Genomic DNA, 16,984 nt, shown 5'->3' on the forward strand with positions numbered 1-16,984 from the left:
CAAGACAACACATTAAAGCAGCGTTTGTTCTCCGAAGATGTTTTGACACAGCTAATCCAACGCACTTTGAACTGGAAACAGTTGGAAGTTGAAAGGAACCATGTACAAGGCCGGTACGTACACGGGGGGGGGGTGAATCCTTTTCAGCAATATGCTTGAAGAGGAGTTTGAAACGAAAAGAATCACTGTTTTTTTTTTTTACATCCTCAGAGCATAACACATACAAGGCACAAACTAGCAGTCAGAGAGACTAACATGAATGAATAATGAATAAAATGAACAACAAAGGTAAATCACACGTGATCCAAAAGCCACGATGCATTTCTTTTTATCTTAGCTAGCTAATACACAAACTGATGATAATATGGTTTTAAGGACAGACAAACCCAAATAAGTAAAGTAACAAACAGAAACTAAATCATCCCCAAATGTACCACTAATACAAAAATAACAAAAACAGATCCGCACTTTACTCCTCCCACCACTAGGGGGCGGGCGACCTACCTGTGTACTGCAGGATGAAGCCGTTGCTGCTGAGCGACGCGTCGCTGCGGAAGGCGAGGAAGAGAGTGTTGGAACTGCTCTCGATGCGGTCGGGGACGTCAGTACCGTAGAAACTCCCCAACAGAGGGTGGAGGGAGTCAGGACCGTCATAGATGTGGAGGAAGTCATAGCTGGGCTCCAGACTGAATCTGAACAACACAGAGGAGGAGAGAATAGGTTACATTACCGGGGAATAACGTGGGTAAGGAGTATTCTAGACCATATGAACTGACCAGGGCATAACGTGGGTAAGGAGTATTGTAGACCATATGAACTGACCAGGGCATAACGTGGGTGCTAATAGCACAGACATGTTGATATTAGTTAACATCGACATTGACACTGTCCATGCATGTTCTCTACGAGGGAGAATCCAAACTTCTACTTGAAGTCTCCCAATGGCATCAATGTTTGACAAAGTTAGAATGTAATTAGATGTAATTAGTGTCTCGCTCACTGGTTGAAATTGAGTGCGATGACGTAGTCAGGGGTGACAGAGACGGTCCAGTCACACTCCCGCCCGTGGGGGTACGGCTCGGGGTACTCTGGGGACAGGATCAGCCCAGTGGGGCCCGTCAGGTTCCCCCCACACGGAGCTGTGATACAGGGAGAGAGAGGAGAGGAAACACATGATGATACAGGGAGAGAGAGGAGAGGAAACATGATGATACAGAGAGAGAGGAGAGGAAACATGATGACAGAGAGAGAGAGGAGAGGAAACATGATGACAGAGAGAGAGAGGAGAGGAAACATGATGACAGAGAGAGAGAGGAGAGGAAACATGATGACAGAGAGAGAGAGGAGAGGAAACATGATGATGACAGAGAGAGAGAGAGGAGAGGTAACATGATGATACAGAGAGAGAGAGAGGAGAGGAAACATGATGATACAGAGAGAGAGAGAGGAGAGGAAACATGATGATACAGAGAGAGAGAGAGAGAGAGGAGAGGAAACATGATGATACAGAGAGAGAGAGAGAGAGAGGAGAGGAAACATGATGGTACAGAGAGAGAGAGAGAGGAGAGGAAACATGATGATACAGAGAGAGAGAGAGAGGAGAGGAAACATGATGGTACAGAGAGAGAGAGAGAGAGAGAGAGAGAGGAGAGGAAACATGATGATACAGAGAGAGAGAGAGAGGAGAGGAAACATGATGATACAGAGAGAGAGAGAGGAGAGGAAACATGATGATACAGAGAGAGAGAAGAGAGGAAACATGATGACAGGGAGAGAGAGGAGAGGAAGCATTATGAAACAGGAAGAGAGGAGAGAGGAGAGGAAACATGATGATACAGAGAGAGAGAGAGAGGAGAGGTAACATGATGATACAGAGAAAGAGAGAGAGGAGAGGAAACATGATGATACAGAGAGAGAGAGAGAAGAGAGGAAACATGATGATACAGAGAGAGAGAGAGAGAGAGGAGAGGAAACATGATGGTACAGAGAGAGAGAGAGAGAGAGAGAGGAGAGGAAACATGATGATACAGAGAGAGAGAGAGAGGAGAGGAAACATGATGATACAGGGAGAGAGAGGAGGAAACATGATGATACAGAGAGAGAGGAGAGGAAACATGATGATAAAGAGAGAGAGAGGAGAGGAAACATGATGATACGGGGAGAGAAAGGAGGAAACATGATGATACAGGGAGAGAGAGGAGGAAACATGATGATACAGGGAGAGAGAGGAGAGGAAACATGATGATACGGGGAGAGAGAGGAAACATGATGATACAGGGAGAGAGGAGAGGAAACATGATGATACAGGGAGAGAGAGGAGAGGAAACATGATGATACAGGGAGAGAGAGGAGAGGAAACATGATGATACAAAGAGAGAGAGGAGAGGAAACATGATGATACAGGGAGAGAGAGGAGAGGAAACACATGATGATACAGGGAGAGAGGAGAGGAAACATGATGATACAGGGAGAGAGGAGAGGAAACATGATGATACGGGGAGAGAGGAGAGGAAACATGATGATACAGAGAGAGAGGAGGAAACATGATGATACAGAGAGAGAGAGGAGGAAACATGATGATACAGAGAGAGAGGAGAGGAAACATGATGACAGAGAGAGAGAGGAGAGGAAACATGATGATACAGGGAGAGAAAGAAGAGGAAACACATTATGATACAGAGAGAGGAGAGGAAACATGATGATACAGGGAGAGAGAAGAGAGGAAGCATGAGTAGTAGAGGAAGATACAGATAACAAGATAACATTGTAACGTAGTTCCAATGCCGGAAGAACGGAAAGGCATTGCATTGAAAGAAACCCATTAACCTGCTGAATCATACTACTGCTATCCTCGTTCCCAGGCTAAACTGCTATCCTCGTTCCCAGGCTAAACTGCTATCCTCGTTCCCAGGCTAAACTGCTATCCTCGTTCCCAGGCTAAACTGCTATCCTCGTTCCATACTACTGCTATCCCCGTTCCCAGGCTAAACTGCTATCCTCGTTCCATACTACTGCTATCCTCGTTCTCAGGCTAAACTGCTATCCTCGTTCCATACTACTGCTATCCTCGTTCCCAGGCTAAACTGCTATCCTCGTTCCATACTACTGCTATCCTCGTTCCCAAGCTAAACTGCTATCCTCGTTCCATACTACTGCTATCCTCGTTCCCAGGCTGCTACCGGATAGCGGACTGCTGGATGAGATTATTAAACTGTCCCTAACTTCTGTGTGGTTTTCCCATTGAGCTGTAAAGATGCACTGTAGTGGGTTATGTCACCAAAGATCTCCTATGTGGAAAACGGACTAAATAACAGCAGGAACCCAATCCACTGCGGTGTAAAATACTTTAAAGTACTACTGAAGTTGTTTTTTTTTTGGGGGGGGGGTATCTATACTCTACGTTCCTATTGATATCTTTGACTACTTTTACTCCGCTACATTCCTAAAGAAAATATTGTACTTTTTACTTTTTACTTTTTACCCAAAGGTACGTGACAGGAAAATGGTCCAATTCACATACTTATCAAGAGAACATCCCTGATCATCATACTGCCACTGATTTTGGAGGACTCACTAAACACAAATGCTTCATTTGTACATTTTGTCTGAGTGTTGGAGTCCCTGACCATCCGTAACATTTAAAAAAACAAGAAAATGGTGCCGTCTGGTTTAAGGGATTATAAGGAATTTTAAATGATTTGTACTTTTACTTTTGATACTTAAGTATATTTAAACCCAAATACTTTTATACTTTTACTCAAGTGGTATTTTACTGGGTGACTTTCACTTTTACTTGAGTCCTTTTCTGTTAAGGTATCTTTACTCAGGAATGCTAATTGGGTACTTTCCCCACCACTGCCAATGCATTGCCTTCATGTGCATAGCATAGCATAGCATAGCATAGCATAGCTCCAGCTTCTGTGGGTATGTGGTTTGCTATCGAGCCAATCAGACCCCTGTGTGTATGCTGCATTGTGGTAACTAATGAACTCCTATTCTGATATGGCCCTGACTGTATTTGGCTAAGTCAGCGTAGTCAGAACCTATATCATGTAATTGGATAAGTCATTAACGGCCCATTTAAGAGGTTCAACAGTTTTGAGACTCCACTAATGCCTGTAGACATTAAACCCCGTTAGGTTTTCACCTGTGAACCTTTGGAGCCAGGAACACACACGACTCATGACCTATCTCCCTCTGTTTGTGTTTTCAAAAGGAACGTTCAAACTAATTACGCCCGGCCCTGATTAAACAAGGAAGCTAATTACAATGTCTTAATTGCTGTTGTTAACTAGCGACTCCCCCGCTCTCTCTCTCTCTCTCTCTCTGTCTCTCTGCCTGTCTCTCTCTCTCTCTCTCTATGTCTCTCTCTCTGTCTCTCTATGTCTCTCTCTCTGTCTCTCTATGTCTCTCTCTCTGTCTCTCTATGTCTCTCTCTCTGTCTCTCTCTCTCTGTCTCTCTGTCTCTCTCTGTCTCTCTCTGTCTCTCTCTGTCTCTCTCTGTCTCTCTCTGTCTCTCTCTGTCTCTCTCTGTCTCTCTCTGTCTCTGTCTCTGTCTCTCTATATCTGTCTGTCTTGTTCTCTCTCTCTGTCTCTCTCTCTCTGTCTCTATCTCTCTGTCTCTCTCTCTCTGTCTCTCTCTGTCTCTGTCTCTCTCCCTCTGTCTCTCTGTGTCTCTCTCTCTGTCTCTTTCTCTCTCTTTGTCTCTCTCCCTCTGTCTCTCTAAACTACATATTATGACCCTCATCTAGACTACTGTAGCAGGTAGAGAAACGACATGGTATGACCCTCACCTGGACTACTGTAGCAGGTAGAGAAACGACATGGTATGACCCTCACCTGGACTACTGTAGCAGGTAGAGAAACTAAAAAAAATACTTGTAGGTAGGTAATGTTGGTACAGACTGGGTTGTAGGTAGGTAATGTTGGTACAGACTGGGTTGTAGGTAGGTAATGTTGGTACAGACTGGGTTGTAGGTAGGTAATGTTGGTACAGACTGGGTTGTAGGTAGGTATACCTGGTACAGACTGGGTTCTAGGTAGGTAATGTTGGTACAGACTGGGTTGTAGGTAGGTAACGCTGGTACAGACTGGGTTGTAGGTAGGTAATGTTGGTACAGACTGGGTTGTAGGTAGGTAATGTTGGTACAGACTGGGTTGTAGGTAGGTATACCTGGTACAGACTGGGTTGTAGGTAGGTAACGCTGGTACAGACTGGGTTATAGGTAGGTCATGTTGATACAGACTGGGTTGTAGGTAGGTCATGTTGATACAGACTGGGTTATAGGTAGGTAATGTTGGTACAGACTGGGTTGTAGGTAGGTAACGCTGGTACAGACTGGGTTGTAGGTAGGTAATGTTGGTACAGACTGGGTTGTAGGTTGGTATACCTGGTACAGACTGGGTTGTAGGTAGGTAATGTTGGTACAGACTGGGTTGTAGGTAGGTAACGTTGGTACAGACTGGGTTGTAGGTAGGTATACCTGGTACAGACTGGGTTGTAGGTAGGTAATGTTGGTACAGACTGGGTTGTAGGTAGGTAACGCTGGTACAGACTGGGTTGTAGGTAGGTAATGTTGGTACAGACTGGGTTGTAGGTAGGTAATGTTGGTACAGACTGGGTTGTAGGTTGGTATACCTGGTACAGACTGGGTTGTAGGTAGGTAACGCTGGTACAGACTGGGTTGTAGGTAGGTAATGTTGGTACAGACTGGGTTGTAGGTAGGTATACCTGGTACAGACTGGGTTGTAGGTAGGTAATGTTGGTACAGACTGTTAGGTAGTATCCCTGGTACAGACTGGGTTGTAGGTAGGTAATGTTGGTACAGACTGGGTTGTAGGTAGGTAATGTTGGTACAGACTGGGTTGTAGGTAGGTATACCTGGTACAGACTGGGTTGTAGGTAGGTAATGTTGGTACAGACTGGGTTGTAGGTAGGTAATGTTGGTACAGACTGGGTTGTAGGTAGGTAATGTTGGTACAGACTGGGTTGTAGGTAGGTATACCTGGTACAGACTGGGTTGTAGGTAGGTAATGTTGGTACAGACTGGGTTGTAGGTAGGTAATGTTGGTACAGACTGGGTTGTAGGTAGGTATACCTGGTACAGACTGGGTTGTAGGTTGGTCATGTTGATACAGACTGGGTTGTAGGTAGGTCATGTTGATACAGACTGGGTTATAGGTAGGTAATGTTGGTACAGACTGGGTTGTAGGTAGGTAATGTTGGTACAGACTGGGTTGTAGGTAGGTAATGTTGGTACAGACTGGGTTGTAGGTAGGTAATGTTGGTACAGACTGGGTTGTAGGTAGGTAATGTTGGTACAGACTGGGTGTAGGTAGGTAATGTGGTACAGACTGGGTTGTAGGTAGGTAATGTTGGTACAGACTGGGTTGTAGGTAGGTAATGTTGGTACAGACTGGGTTGTAGGTAGGTATACCTGGTACAGACTGGGTTGTAGGTAGGTAATGTTGGTACAGACTGGGTTGTAGGTAGGTCATGTTGGTACAGACTGGGATGTAGGTAGGTAATGTTGGTACAGACTGGGTTGTAGGTAGGTAACGTTGGTACAGACTGGGTTGTAGGTAGGTAACATTGGTACAGACTGGGTTCTAGGTAGGTAATGTTGGTACAGACTGGGTTGTAGGTAGGTAACGCTGGTACAGACTGGGTTGTAGGTAGGTAACGTTGGTACAGACTGGGTTGTAGGTAGGTAATGTTGGTACAGACTGGGTTGTAGGTAGGTAATGTTGGTACAGACTGGGTTGTAGGTAGGTAACGTTGGTACAGACTGGGTTGTAGGTAGGTAATGTTGGTACAGACTGGGTTGTAGGTAGGTAATGTTGGTACAGACTGGTTGTAGGTAGGTAATGTTGGTACAGACTGGGTTGTAGGTAGGTATACCTGGTACAGACTGGGTTGTAGGTAGGTAATGTTGATACAGACTGGGATGTAGGTAGGTAATGTTGGTACAGACTGGGTTGTAGGTAGGTAATGTTGGTACAGACTGGGTTGTAGGTAGGTAATGTTGGTACAGACTGGGTTGTAGGTAGGTATACCTGGTACAGACTGGGTTGTAGGTAGGTAACGCTGGTACAGACTGGGTTGTAGGTAGGTAATGTTGATACAGACTGGGATGTAGGTAGGTAATGTTGGTACAGACTGGGTTGTAGGTTGGTATACCTGGTACAGACTGGGATGTAGGTAGGTAATGTTGGTACAGACTGGGATGTAGGTAGGTAACGTTGGTACAGACTGGGATGTAGGTAGGTAATGGTGGTACAGACTGGGTTGTAGGTAGGTATACCTGGTACAGACTGGGTTGTAGGTAGGTAATGTTGGTACAGACTGGGTTGTAGGTAGGTAACGTTGGTACAGACTGGGTTGTAGGTAGGTATACCTGGTACAGACTGGGTTGTAGGTAGGTAACGTTGGTACAGACTGGGTTGTAGGTAGGTATACCTGGTACAGACTGGGTTGTAGGTAGGTAACGTTGGTACAGACTGGGTTGTAGGTAGGTAATGTTGGTACAGACTGGGTTGTAGGTAGGTAATGTTGGTACAGACTGGGTTGTAGGTAGGTATACCTGGTACAGACTGGGTTGTAGGTAGGTAATGTTGATACAGACTGGGTTGTAGGTAGGTAATGTTGGTACAGACTGGGTTGTAGGTAGGTAATGTTGGTACAGACTGGGTTGTAGGTAGGTAATGTTGATACAGACTGGGTTGTAGATAGGTATACCTGGTACAGACTGGGTTGTAGGTAGGTAATGTTGGTACAGACTGGGTTGTAGGTAGGTATACCTGGTACAGACTGGGTTGTAGGTAGGTAACGTTGGTACAGACTGGGTTGTAGGTAGGTAATGTTGGTACAGACTGGGTTGTAGGTAGGTATACCTGGTACAGACTGGGTTGTAGGTAGGTAACGTTGGTACAGACTGGGTTGTAGGTAGGTCATGTTGGTACAGACTGGGATGTAGGTAGGTAATGTTGGTACAGACTGGGATGTAGGTAGGTAACGTTGGTACAGACTGGGTTGTAGGTTGGTAATGTTGGTACAGACTGGGATGTAGGTAGGTAACGTTGGTACAGACTGGGTTGTAGGTAGGTCATGTTGGTACAGACTGGGTTGTAGGTAGGTAATGTTGGTACAGACTGGGTTGTAGGTAGGTAACGTTGGTACAGACTGGGTTGTAGGTAGGTAACGTTGGTACAGACTGGGTTGTAGGTAGGTAACGTTGGTACAGACTGGGTTGTAGGTAGGTAACGTTGGTACAGACTGGGTTGTAGGTAGGTAATGTTGGTACAGACTGGGTTGTAGGTAGGTAATGTTGGTACAGACTGGGTTGTAGGTAGGTAATGTTGGTACAGACTGGCTTGTAGGTAGGTATACCTGGCACAGACTGGGTTGTAGGTAGGTAACGTTGGTACAGACTGGGTTGTAGGTAGGTAATGTTGGTACAGACTGGGTTGTAGGTAGGTAATGTTGGTACAGACTGGGTTGTAGGTAGGTAATGTTGGTACAGACTGGGTTGTAGGTAGGTATACCTGGTACAGACTGGGTTGTAGGTAGGTAATGTTGATACAGACTGGGATGTAGGTAGGTAATGTTGGTACAGACTGGGTTGTAGGTAGGTAATGTTGGTACAGACTGGGTTGTAGGTAGGTAATGTTGGTACAGACTGGGTTGTAGGTAGGTATACCTGGTACAGACTGGGTTGTAGGTAGGTAACGCTGGTACAGACTGGGTTGTAGGTAGGTAATGTTGATACAGACTGGGATGTAGGTAGGTAATGTTGGTACAGACTGGGTTGTAGGTTGGTATACCTGGTACAGACTGGGATGTAGGTAGGTAATGTTGGTACAGACTGGGATGTAGGTAGGTAACGTTGGTACAGACTGGGATGTAGGTAGGTAATGTTGGTACAGACTGGGTTGTAGGTAGGTATACCTGGTACAGACTGGGTTGTAGGTAGGTAATGTTGGTACAGACTGGGTTGTAGGTAGGTAACGTTGGTACAGACTGGGTTGTAGGTAGGTATACCTGGTACAGACTGGGTTGTAGGTAGGTAACGTTGGTACAGACTGGGTTGTAGGTAGGTATACCTGGTACAGACTGGGTTGTAGGTAGGTAACGTTGGTACAGACTGGGTTGTAGGTAGGTAATGTTGGTACAGACTGGGTTGTAGGTAGGTAATGTTGGTACAGACTGGGTTGTAGGTAGGTATACCTGGTACAGACTGGGTTGTAGGTAGGTAATGTTGATACAGACTGGGTTGTAGGTAGGTAATGTTGGTACAGACTGGGTTGTAGGTAGGTAATGTTGGTACAGACTGGGTTGTAGGTAGGTAATGTTGATACAGACTGGGTTGTAGATAGGTATACCTGGTACAGACTGGGTTGTAGGTAGGTAATGTTGGTACAGACTGGGTTGTAGGTAGGTATACCTGGTACAGACTGGGTTGTAGGTAGGTAACGTTGGTACAGACTGGGTTGTAGGTAGGTAATGTTGGTACAGACTGGGTTGTAGGTAGGTATACCTGGTACAGACTGGGTTGTAGGTAGGTAACGTTGGTACAGACTGGGTTGTAGGTAGGTCATGTTGGTACAGACTGGGATGTAGGTAGGTAATGTTGGTACAGACTGGGATGTAGGTAGGTAACGTTGGTACAGACTGGGTTGTAGGTTGGTAATGTTGGTACAGACTGGGATGTAGGTAGGTAACGTTGGTACAGACTGGGTTGTAGGTAGGTCATGTTGGTACAGACTGGGTTGTAGGTAGGTAATGTTGGTACAGACTGGGTTGTAGGTAGGTAACGTTGGTACAGACTGGGTTGTAGGTAGGTAACGTTGGTACAGACTGGGTTGTAGGTAGGTAACGTTGGTACAGACTGGGTTGTAGGTAGGTAACGTTGGTACAGACTGGGTTGTAGGTAGGTAATGTTGGTACAGACTGGGTTGTAGGTAGGTAATGTTGGTACAGACTGGGTTGTAGGTAGGTAATGTTGGTACAGACTGGCTTGTAGGTAGGTATACCTGGCACAGACTGGGTTGTAGGTAGGTAACATTGGTACAGACTGGGTTGTAGGTAGGTAACGTTGGTACAGACTGGGATGTAGGTTGGTATACCTGGTACAGACTGGGTTGTAGGTTGGTATACCTGGTACAGACTGGGTTGTAGGTAGGTAACGTTGGTACAGACTGGGTTGTAGGTAGGTAATGTTGGTACAGACTGGGTTATAGGTAGGTAATGTTGGTACAGACTGGGTTGTAGGTAGGTAACGTTGGTACAGACTGGGTTGTAGGTAGGTAATGTTGGTACAGACTGGGTTATAGGTAGGTAATGTTGGTACAGACTGGGTTGTAGGTAGGTAATGTTGGTACAGACTGGGTTGTAGGTAGGTAACGTTGGTACAGACTGGGATGTAGGTTGGTATACCTGGTACAGACTGGGTTGTAGGTAGGTAATGTTGGTACATACTGGGTTGTAGGTTGGTATACCTGGTACAGACTGGGCTTTATCTGTGCAGGTGGGGAATCTAGAGGTGTTCTTACCTATGCTGGTGGAAGGTAACATGTTTTACCTGTGCAGGTGGGGGGGTCAGGCTGCCAGAAGAAGCGGCTGTTGATCTCTGTGCAGGTGATCTTGGTGGCCCCCTGAAGCACGTAACCGGGATCACACAAGAACAGGACATGGTCTCCAGGCTCCCTGCTGTCACCACTACGGGTTCCGTTGGCGGGCAGACCTGGGTCATTACATGACGTAGCAGTAGACACTGTAGACAGAGGGGAAAATAATAGATCTCTCCAGCTGTACAGTTCTAACAGAATCCTAACTGGAAACTGTCTCTTTCCAGCTGTACAGTTCTAACAGAATCCTAACTGGACACTGTCTCTTTCCAGCTGTACAGTTCTAACAGAATCCTAACTGGAAACTGTCTCTCTCCAGCTGTACAGTTCTAACAGAATCCTAACTGGAAACTGTCTCTCTCCAGCTGTACAGTTCTAACAGAATCCTAACTGGAAACTGTCTCTTTCCAGCTGTACAGTTCTAACAGAATCCTAACTGGAAACTGTCTCTCTCCAGCTGTACAGTTCTAACAGAATCCTAACTGGAAACTGTCTCTTTCCAGCTGTACAGTTCTAACAGAATCCTAACTGGAAACTGTCTCTCTCCAGCTGTACAGTTCTAACAGAATCCTAACTGGAAACTGTCTCTTTCCAGCTGTACAGTTCTAACAGAATCCTAACTGGAAACTGTCTCTCTCCAGCTGTACAGTACTAACAGAATCCTAACTGGAAACTGTCTCTCTGCAGCTGTACAGTTCTAACAGAATCCTAACTGGAAACTGTCTCTTTCCAGCTGTACAGTTCTAACAGAATCCTAACTGGAAACTGTCTCTTTCCAGCTGTACAGTTCCAACAGAATCCTAACTGGAAACTGTATCTTTCCAGCTGTACAGTTCTAACAGAATCCTAACTGGAAACTGTCTCTTTCCAGCTGTACAGTTCTAACAGAATCCTAACTGGAAACTGTTTCTCTCCAGCTGTATAGTTCTAACAGAATCCTAACTGGAAACTGTCTCTTTCCAGCTGTACAGTTTTAACAGAATCCTAACTGGAAAATGTCTCTCTGCAGCTGTACAGTTCTAACAGAATCCTAACTGGAAACTGCCTCTCTCCAGCTGTACAGTTCTAACAGAATCCTAACTGGAAACTGTCTCTCTGCAGCTGTACAGTTCTAACAGAATCCTAACTGGAAACTTTCTCTCTGCAGCTGTACAGTTCTAACGGAATCCTAACTGGAAACTTTCTCTTTCCAGCTGTACAGTTCTAACATAATCCTAACTGGAAACTGTCTCTTTCCAGCTGTACAGTTCCAACAGAATCCTAACTGGAAACTGTCTCTTTCCAGCTGTACAGTTCCAACAGAATCCTAACTGGAAACTGTTTCTTTCCAGCTGTACAGTTCTAACAGAATCCTAACTGGAAAATGTCTCGCTGCAGCTGTACAGTTCTAACAGAATCCTAACTGGAAACTGTCTCTCTTCAGCTGTACAGTTCTAACAGAATCCTAACTGGAAACTGTATCTCTGCAGCTGTACAGTTCTAACAGAATCCTAACTGGAAACTGTCTCTCTGCAGCTGTACAGTTCTAACAGAATCCTATCTGGAAATTAGCTTATTTTTTTTATGTACATTTTATTAAATCACAAGCTCATGAAAAGGTATAATCATTTCTATGTATGTACCCTCCAGGACACCTACACCACCCGATGTCACAGGAAGGCCATAAAGATCATCAAGGACAACAACCACCCGAGCCACTGCCTGTTCACCCCGCTATCATCCAGAAGGCGAGGTCAGTACAGGTGCATCAAAGCTGGGACCGAGAGACAGCTTCTATCTCAAGGCCATCAGACTGTTGAACAGCCACCACTAACATTTAGTGGCTGCTGCCAACATACAGACTCAACTCCAGCCACTTTAATAATGGGAATTGAATGAAATGTATGTAAAAATGTATCACTAGCCACTTCAAACAATGCCACTTAATATAATGTATATGTATATACTGTACTCTATATTATCTACTGCATCTTGCCATCTTTATGTAATACATGTATCACTAGCCACTTTAAACTATGCACTTTAAACTATGCCACTTAATATAATGTATATGTATATACTGTACTCTATATTATCTACTGCATCTTGCCATCTTTATGTAATACATGTATCACTAGCCACTTTAAACTATGCCACTTTTATGTTTACATACCCTACATTACTCATCTCATATGTATATACTGTACTCTATACCATCTACTGCATCTTGCCTATGCCGTTCTGTACCATCACTCATTCATATATCTTTATGTACATATTCTTTATCCCTTTACACTTGTGTGTATAAGGTAGTAGTTGTGGAATTGTTAGGTTAGATTACTCGTTGGTTATTACTGCATTGTCGGACCTAGAGGGACAAGCATTGCGCTACACTCGCATTAACATCTGCTAACCATGTGTATGTGACCAATAACATTTGATTTGATTTGATCTGATTTAGACTCGCTACTTCAACATATATACCAATAAACAACACGCAGTACATTATCAACATGAACAGTTAGAACGTAGCTTTACAGTAAAGGTGCATAAGTATGTTTGTGATCCAGACCAATTCATTTTAAGGTTGGTTAACACTCATACATATCCCTCCCTTTTTTCCCTCTCTTGCATACTATATAACAATCAACCTCTTACCAGAGAACTGCAGAGCGAAGCCCTGTTTGGATGTGAAGAAGTCGGTGGTGAACTGGAGGCTGACGGCGTTGAAGGTGCTGTGGGCGTCAGGAGGAAGGGTCGAGCCGCTGAGCTCCCTCAGGAGGACCCCTCCGTCCTGGGGACCGTCCCAGATACGCAACACATCGTGAACCTCCTCCGTATGGAATACCAGGAAGTGGAGACTATGGAGAGAGGAAGTGGAGTTAGTCATGGAGGCAAGGGGGGGAGGAGAGGGGGATGTATAGGAGGAAGAGGAGGTAGTCATGGAGGCAAAGGGGAGGAGAGGGGGAAGTATAGGAGGAAGAGGAGGTAGTCATGGAGGCAAGGGGGGAGGAGAGGGGGAAGTATAGGAGGAAGAGGAGGTAGTCATGGAGGCAAGGGGGGAGGAGAGGGGGATGTATAGGAGGAAGAGGAGGTAGTCATGGAGGCAAAGGGGAGGAGAGGGGGAAGTATAGGAGGAAGAGGAGGTAGTCATGGAGGCAAGGGGGGAGGAGAGGAACAGAAGATATTAGATCAGACAAAGAGGGGAAAATGCAGTGTCATAGAGGAAGGGGGGATGGAGGAGAGGTTGAAAAGAGGAGAACCTAACCATCCACTGTTAGAGTCCCAGTCTAGACAACCTAACCATCCACTGTTAGAGTCCCAGTCTAGACAACCTAACCATCCACTGTTAGAGTCCCAGTCTAGACAACCTAACCATCCACTGTTAGAGTCCCAGTCTAGACAGCCTAACCATCCACTGTTAGAGTCCCAGTCCAGACAACCTAACCATCCCCTGTTAGAGTCCCAGTCTAGAGAACCTAACCATCCACTGTTAGAGTCCCAGTCTAGACAACCTAACCATCCACTGTTAGAGTCCCAGTCCAGACAACCTAACCATCCCCTGTTAGAGTCCCAGTCTAGAGAACCTAACCATCCACTGTTAGAGTCCCAGTCTAGACAACCTAACCATCCACTGTTAGAGTCCCAGTCTAGACAACCTAACCATCCCTTGTTAGAGTCCCAGTCTAGACAACCTAACCATCCACTGTTAGAGTCCCAGTCTAGACAACCTAACCATCCCCTGTTAGAGTCCCAGTCTAGACAACCTAACCATCCCCTGTTAGAGTCCCAGTCTAGACAACCTAACCATCCACTGTTAGAGTCCCAGTCTAGACAACCTAACCATCCACTGTTAGAGTCCCAGTCTAGACAACCTAACCATCCCCTGTTAGAGTCCCAGTCTAGACAACCTAACCATCCACTGTTAGAGTCCCAGTCTAGACAACCTAACCATCCCCTGTTAGAGTCCCAGTCTAGACAACCTAACCATCCACTGTTAGAGTCCCAGTCTAGACAACCTAACCATCCCCTGTTAGAGTCCCAGTCTAGACAACCTAACCATCCACTGTTAGAGTCCCAGTCTAGACAACCTAACCATCCCCTGTTAGAGTCCCAGTCTAGACAACCTAACCATCCACTGTTAGAGTCCCAGTCTAGACAACCTAACCATCCCCTGTTAGAGTCCCAGTCTAGACAACCTAACCATCCACTGTTAGAGTCCCAGTCTAGACAACCTAACCATCCCCTGTTAGAGTCCCAGTCTAGACAACCTAACCATCCACTGTTAGAGTCCCAGTCTAGACAACCTAACCATCCCCTGTTAGAGTCCCAGTCTAGACAACCTAACCATCCACTGTTAGAGTCCCAGTCTAGACAACCTAACCGTTCCCTGTTAGAGTCCCAGTCTAGACAACCTAACCATCCACTGTTAGAGTCCCAGTCTAGACAACCTAACCATCCCCTGTTAGAGTCCCAGTCTAGACAACCTAACCATCCACTGTTAGAGTCCCAGTCTAGACAACCTAACCATTCCCTTGTTAGAGTCCCAGTCTAGACAACCTAACCATCCACTGTTAGAGTCCCAGTCTAGACAACCTAACCATCCACTGTTAGAGTCCCAGTCTAGACAACCTAACCATCCCCTGTTAGAGTCCCAGCCTAGACAACCTAACCATCCCCTGTTAGAGTCCCAGTCTAGACAACCTAACCATCCCCTGTTAGAGTCCCAGTCTAGACAATCTAACCATCCACTGTTAGAGTCCCAGTCTAGACAATAACCATCCCCTGTTAGAGTCCCAGTCTAGACAACCTAACCATCCCCTGTTAGAGTCCTAGTCTAGACAACCTAACCATCCCCTGTTAGAGTCCCAGTCTAGACAACCTAACCATCCACTGTTAGAGTCCCAGTCCAGACAACCTAACCATCCCCTGTTAGAGTCCCAGTCTAGACAACCTAACCATCCACTGTTAGAGTCCCAGTCTAGACAACCTAACCATCCCCTGTTAGAGTCCCAGTCTAGACAATCTAACCATCCACTGTTAGAGTCCCAGTCTAGACAACCTAACCATCCACTGTTAGAGTCCCAGTCTAGACAACCTAACCATCCCCTGTTAGAGTCCCAGTCTAGACAACCTAACCATCCACTGTTAGAGTACCAGTCTAGACAACCTAACCATCCCCTGTTAGAGTCCCAGTCTAGACAACCTAACCATCCACTGTTAGAGTCCCAGTCTAGACAACCTAACCATCCACTGTTAGAGTCCCAGTCTAGACAACCTAACCATCCACTGTTAGAGTCCCAGTCTAGACAACCTAACCATCCCCTGTTAGAGTCCCAGTCTAGACAACCTAACCATCCACTGTTAGAGTCCCAGTCTAGACAACCTAACCATCCACTGTTAGAGTCCCAGTCTAGACAACCTAACCATCCCCTGTTAGAGTCCCAGCCTAGACAACCTAACCATCCCCTGTTAGAGTCCCAGTCTAGACAACCTAACCATCCCCTGTTAGAGTCCCAGTCTAGACAATCTAACCATCCACTGTTAGAGTCCCAGTCTAGACAATAACCATCCCCTGTTAGAGTCCCAGTCTAGACAACCTAACCATCCCCTGTTAGAGTCCTAGTCTAGACAACCTAACCATCCCCTGTTAGAGTCCCATTCTAGACAACCTAACCATCCACTGTTAGAGTCCCAGTCTAGACAACCTAACCATCCCCTGTTAGAGTCCCAGTCTAGACAACCTAACCATCCCCTGTTAGAGTCCCAGTCTAGACAACCTAACCATCCACTGTTAGAGTCCCAGTCTAGACAACCTAACCATCCACTGTTAGAGTCCCAGTCTAGATAACCTAACCATCCACTGTTAGAGTCCCAGTCTAGACAACCTAACCATCCCCTGTTAGAGTCCCAGTCTAGACAACCTAACCATCCACTGTTAGAGTCCCAGTCTAGACAACCTAACCATCCCCTGTTAGAGTCCCAGTCTAGACAACCTAACCATCCCCTGTTAGAGTCCCAGTCTAGACAACCTAACCATCCCCTGTTAGAGTCCCAGTCTAGACAACCTAACCATCCACTGTTAGAGTCCCAGTCTAGACAACCTAACCATCCACTGTTAGAGTCCCAGTCTAGACAACCTAACCATCCCCTGTTAGAGTCCCAGTCTAGACAACCTAACCATCCACTGTTAGAGTCCCAGTCTAGACAACCTAACCATCCCCTGTTTTAAAATATATATACAGTATATATTTCCCCTTTATTTAACCAGGTAGGCTAGTTGAGAACAAGTTCTCATTTACAACTGCGACCTGGCCAAGATAAAGCAAAGCAGTGCGACAAAAACAACAACACAGAGTTACACATGGAATAAACAAAC

The 16,984-nt window shown here is 45.7% G+C and overlaps 1 protein-coding gene across 1 annotated transcript in view; it reads right to left on the reverse strand.

Moving 5' to 3' along the window:
• The window catches only part of LOC120027115 (CUB and sushi domain-containing protein 2-like), a 176,662-nt gene that overhangs the window by 80,602 nt on the left and 79,076 nt on the right, over positions 1 to 16,984 (reverse strand). The window contains exons 10-13 of the mRNA XM_038971953.1: positions 13,264 to 13,466; positions 10,581 to 10,772; positions 1,001 to 1,139; positions 505 to 692 (exon numbers count right to left, since the gene is read on the reverse strand). Coding sequence (XP_038827881.1) covers positions 505 to 692; positions 1,001 to 1,139; positions 10,581 to 10,772; positions 13,264 to 13,466 — 722 coding nt within the window. The remainder of the gene's footprint in view (positions 1 to 504; positions 693 to 1,000; positions 1,140 to 10,580; positions 10,773 to 13,263; positions 13,467 to 16,984) is intronic.

The sequence above is a fragment of the Salvelinus namaycush genome, chromosome 32, assembly GCF_016432855.1.
Source record: "Salvelinus namaycush isolate Seneca chromosome 32, SaNama_1.0, whole genome shotgun sequence".
NCBI classification, from domain to species: domain Eukaryota; kingdom Metazoa; phylum Chordata; class Actinopteri; order Salmoniformes; family Salmonidae; genus Salvelinus; species Salvelinus namaycush.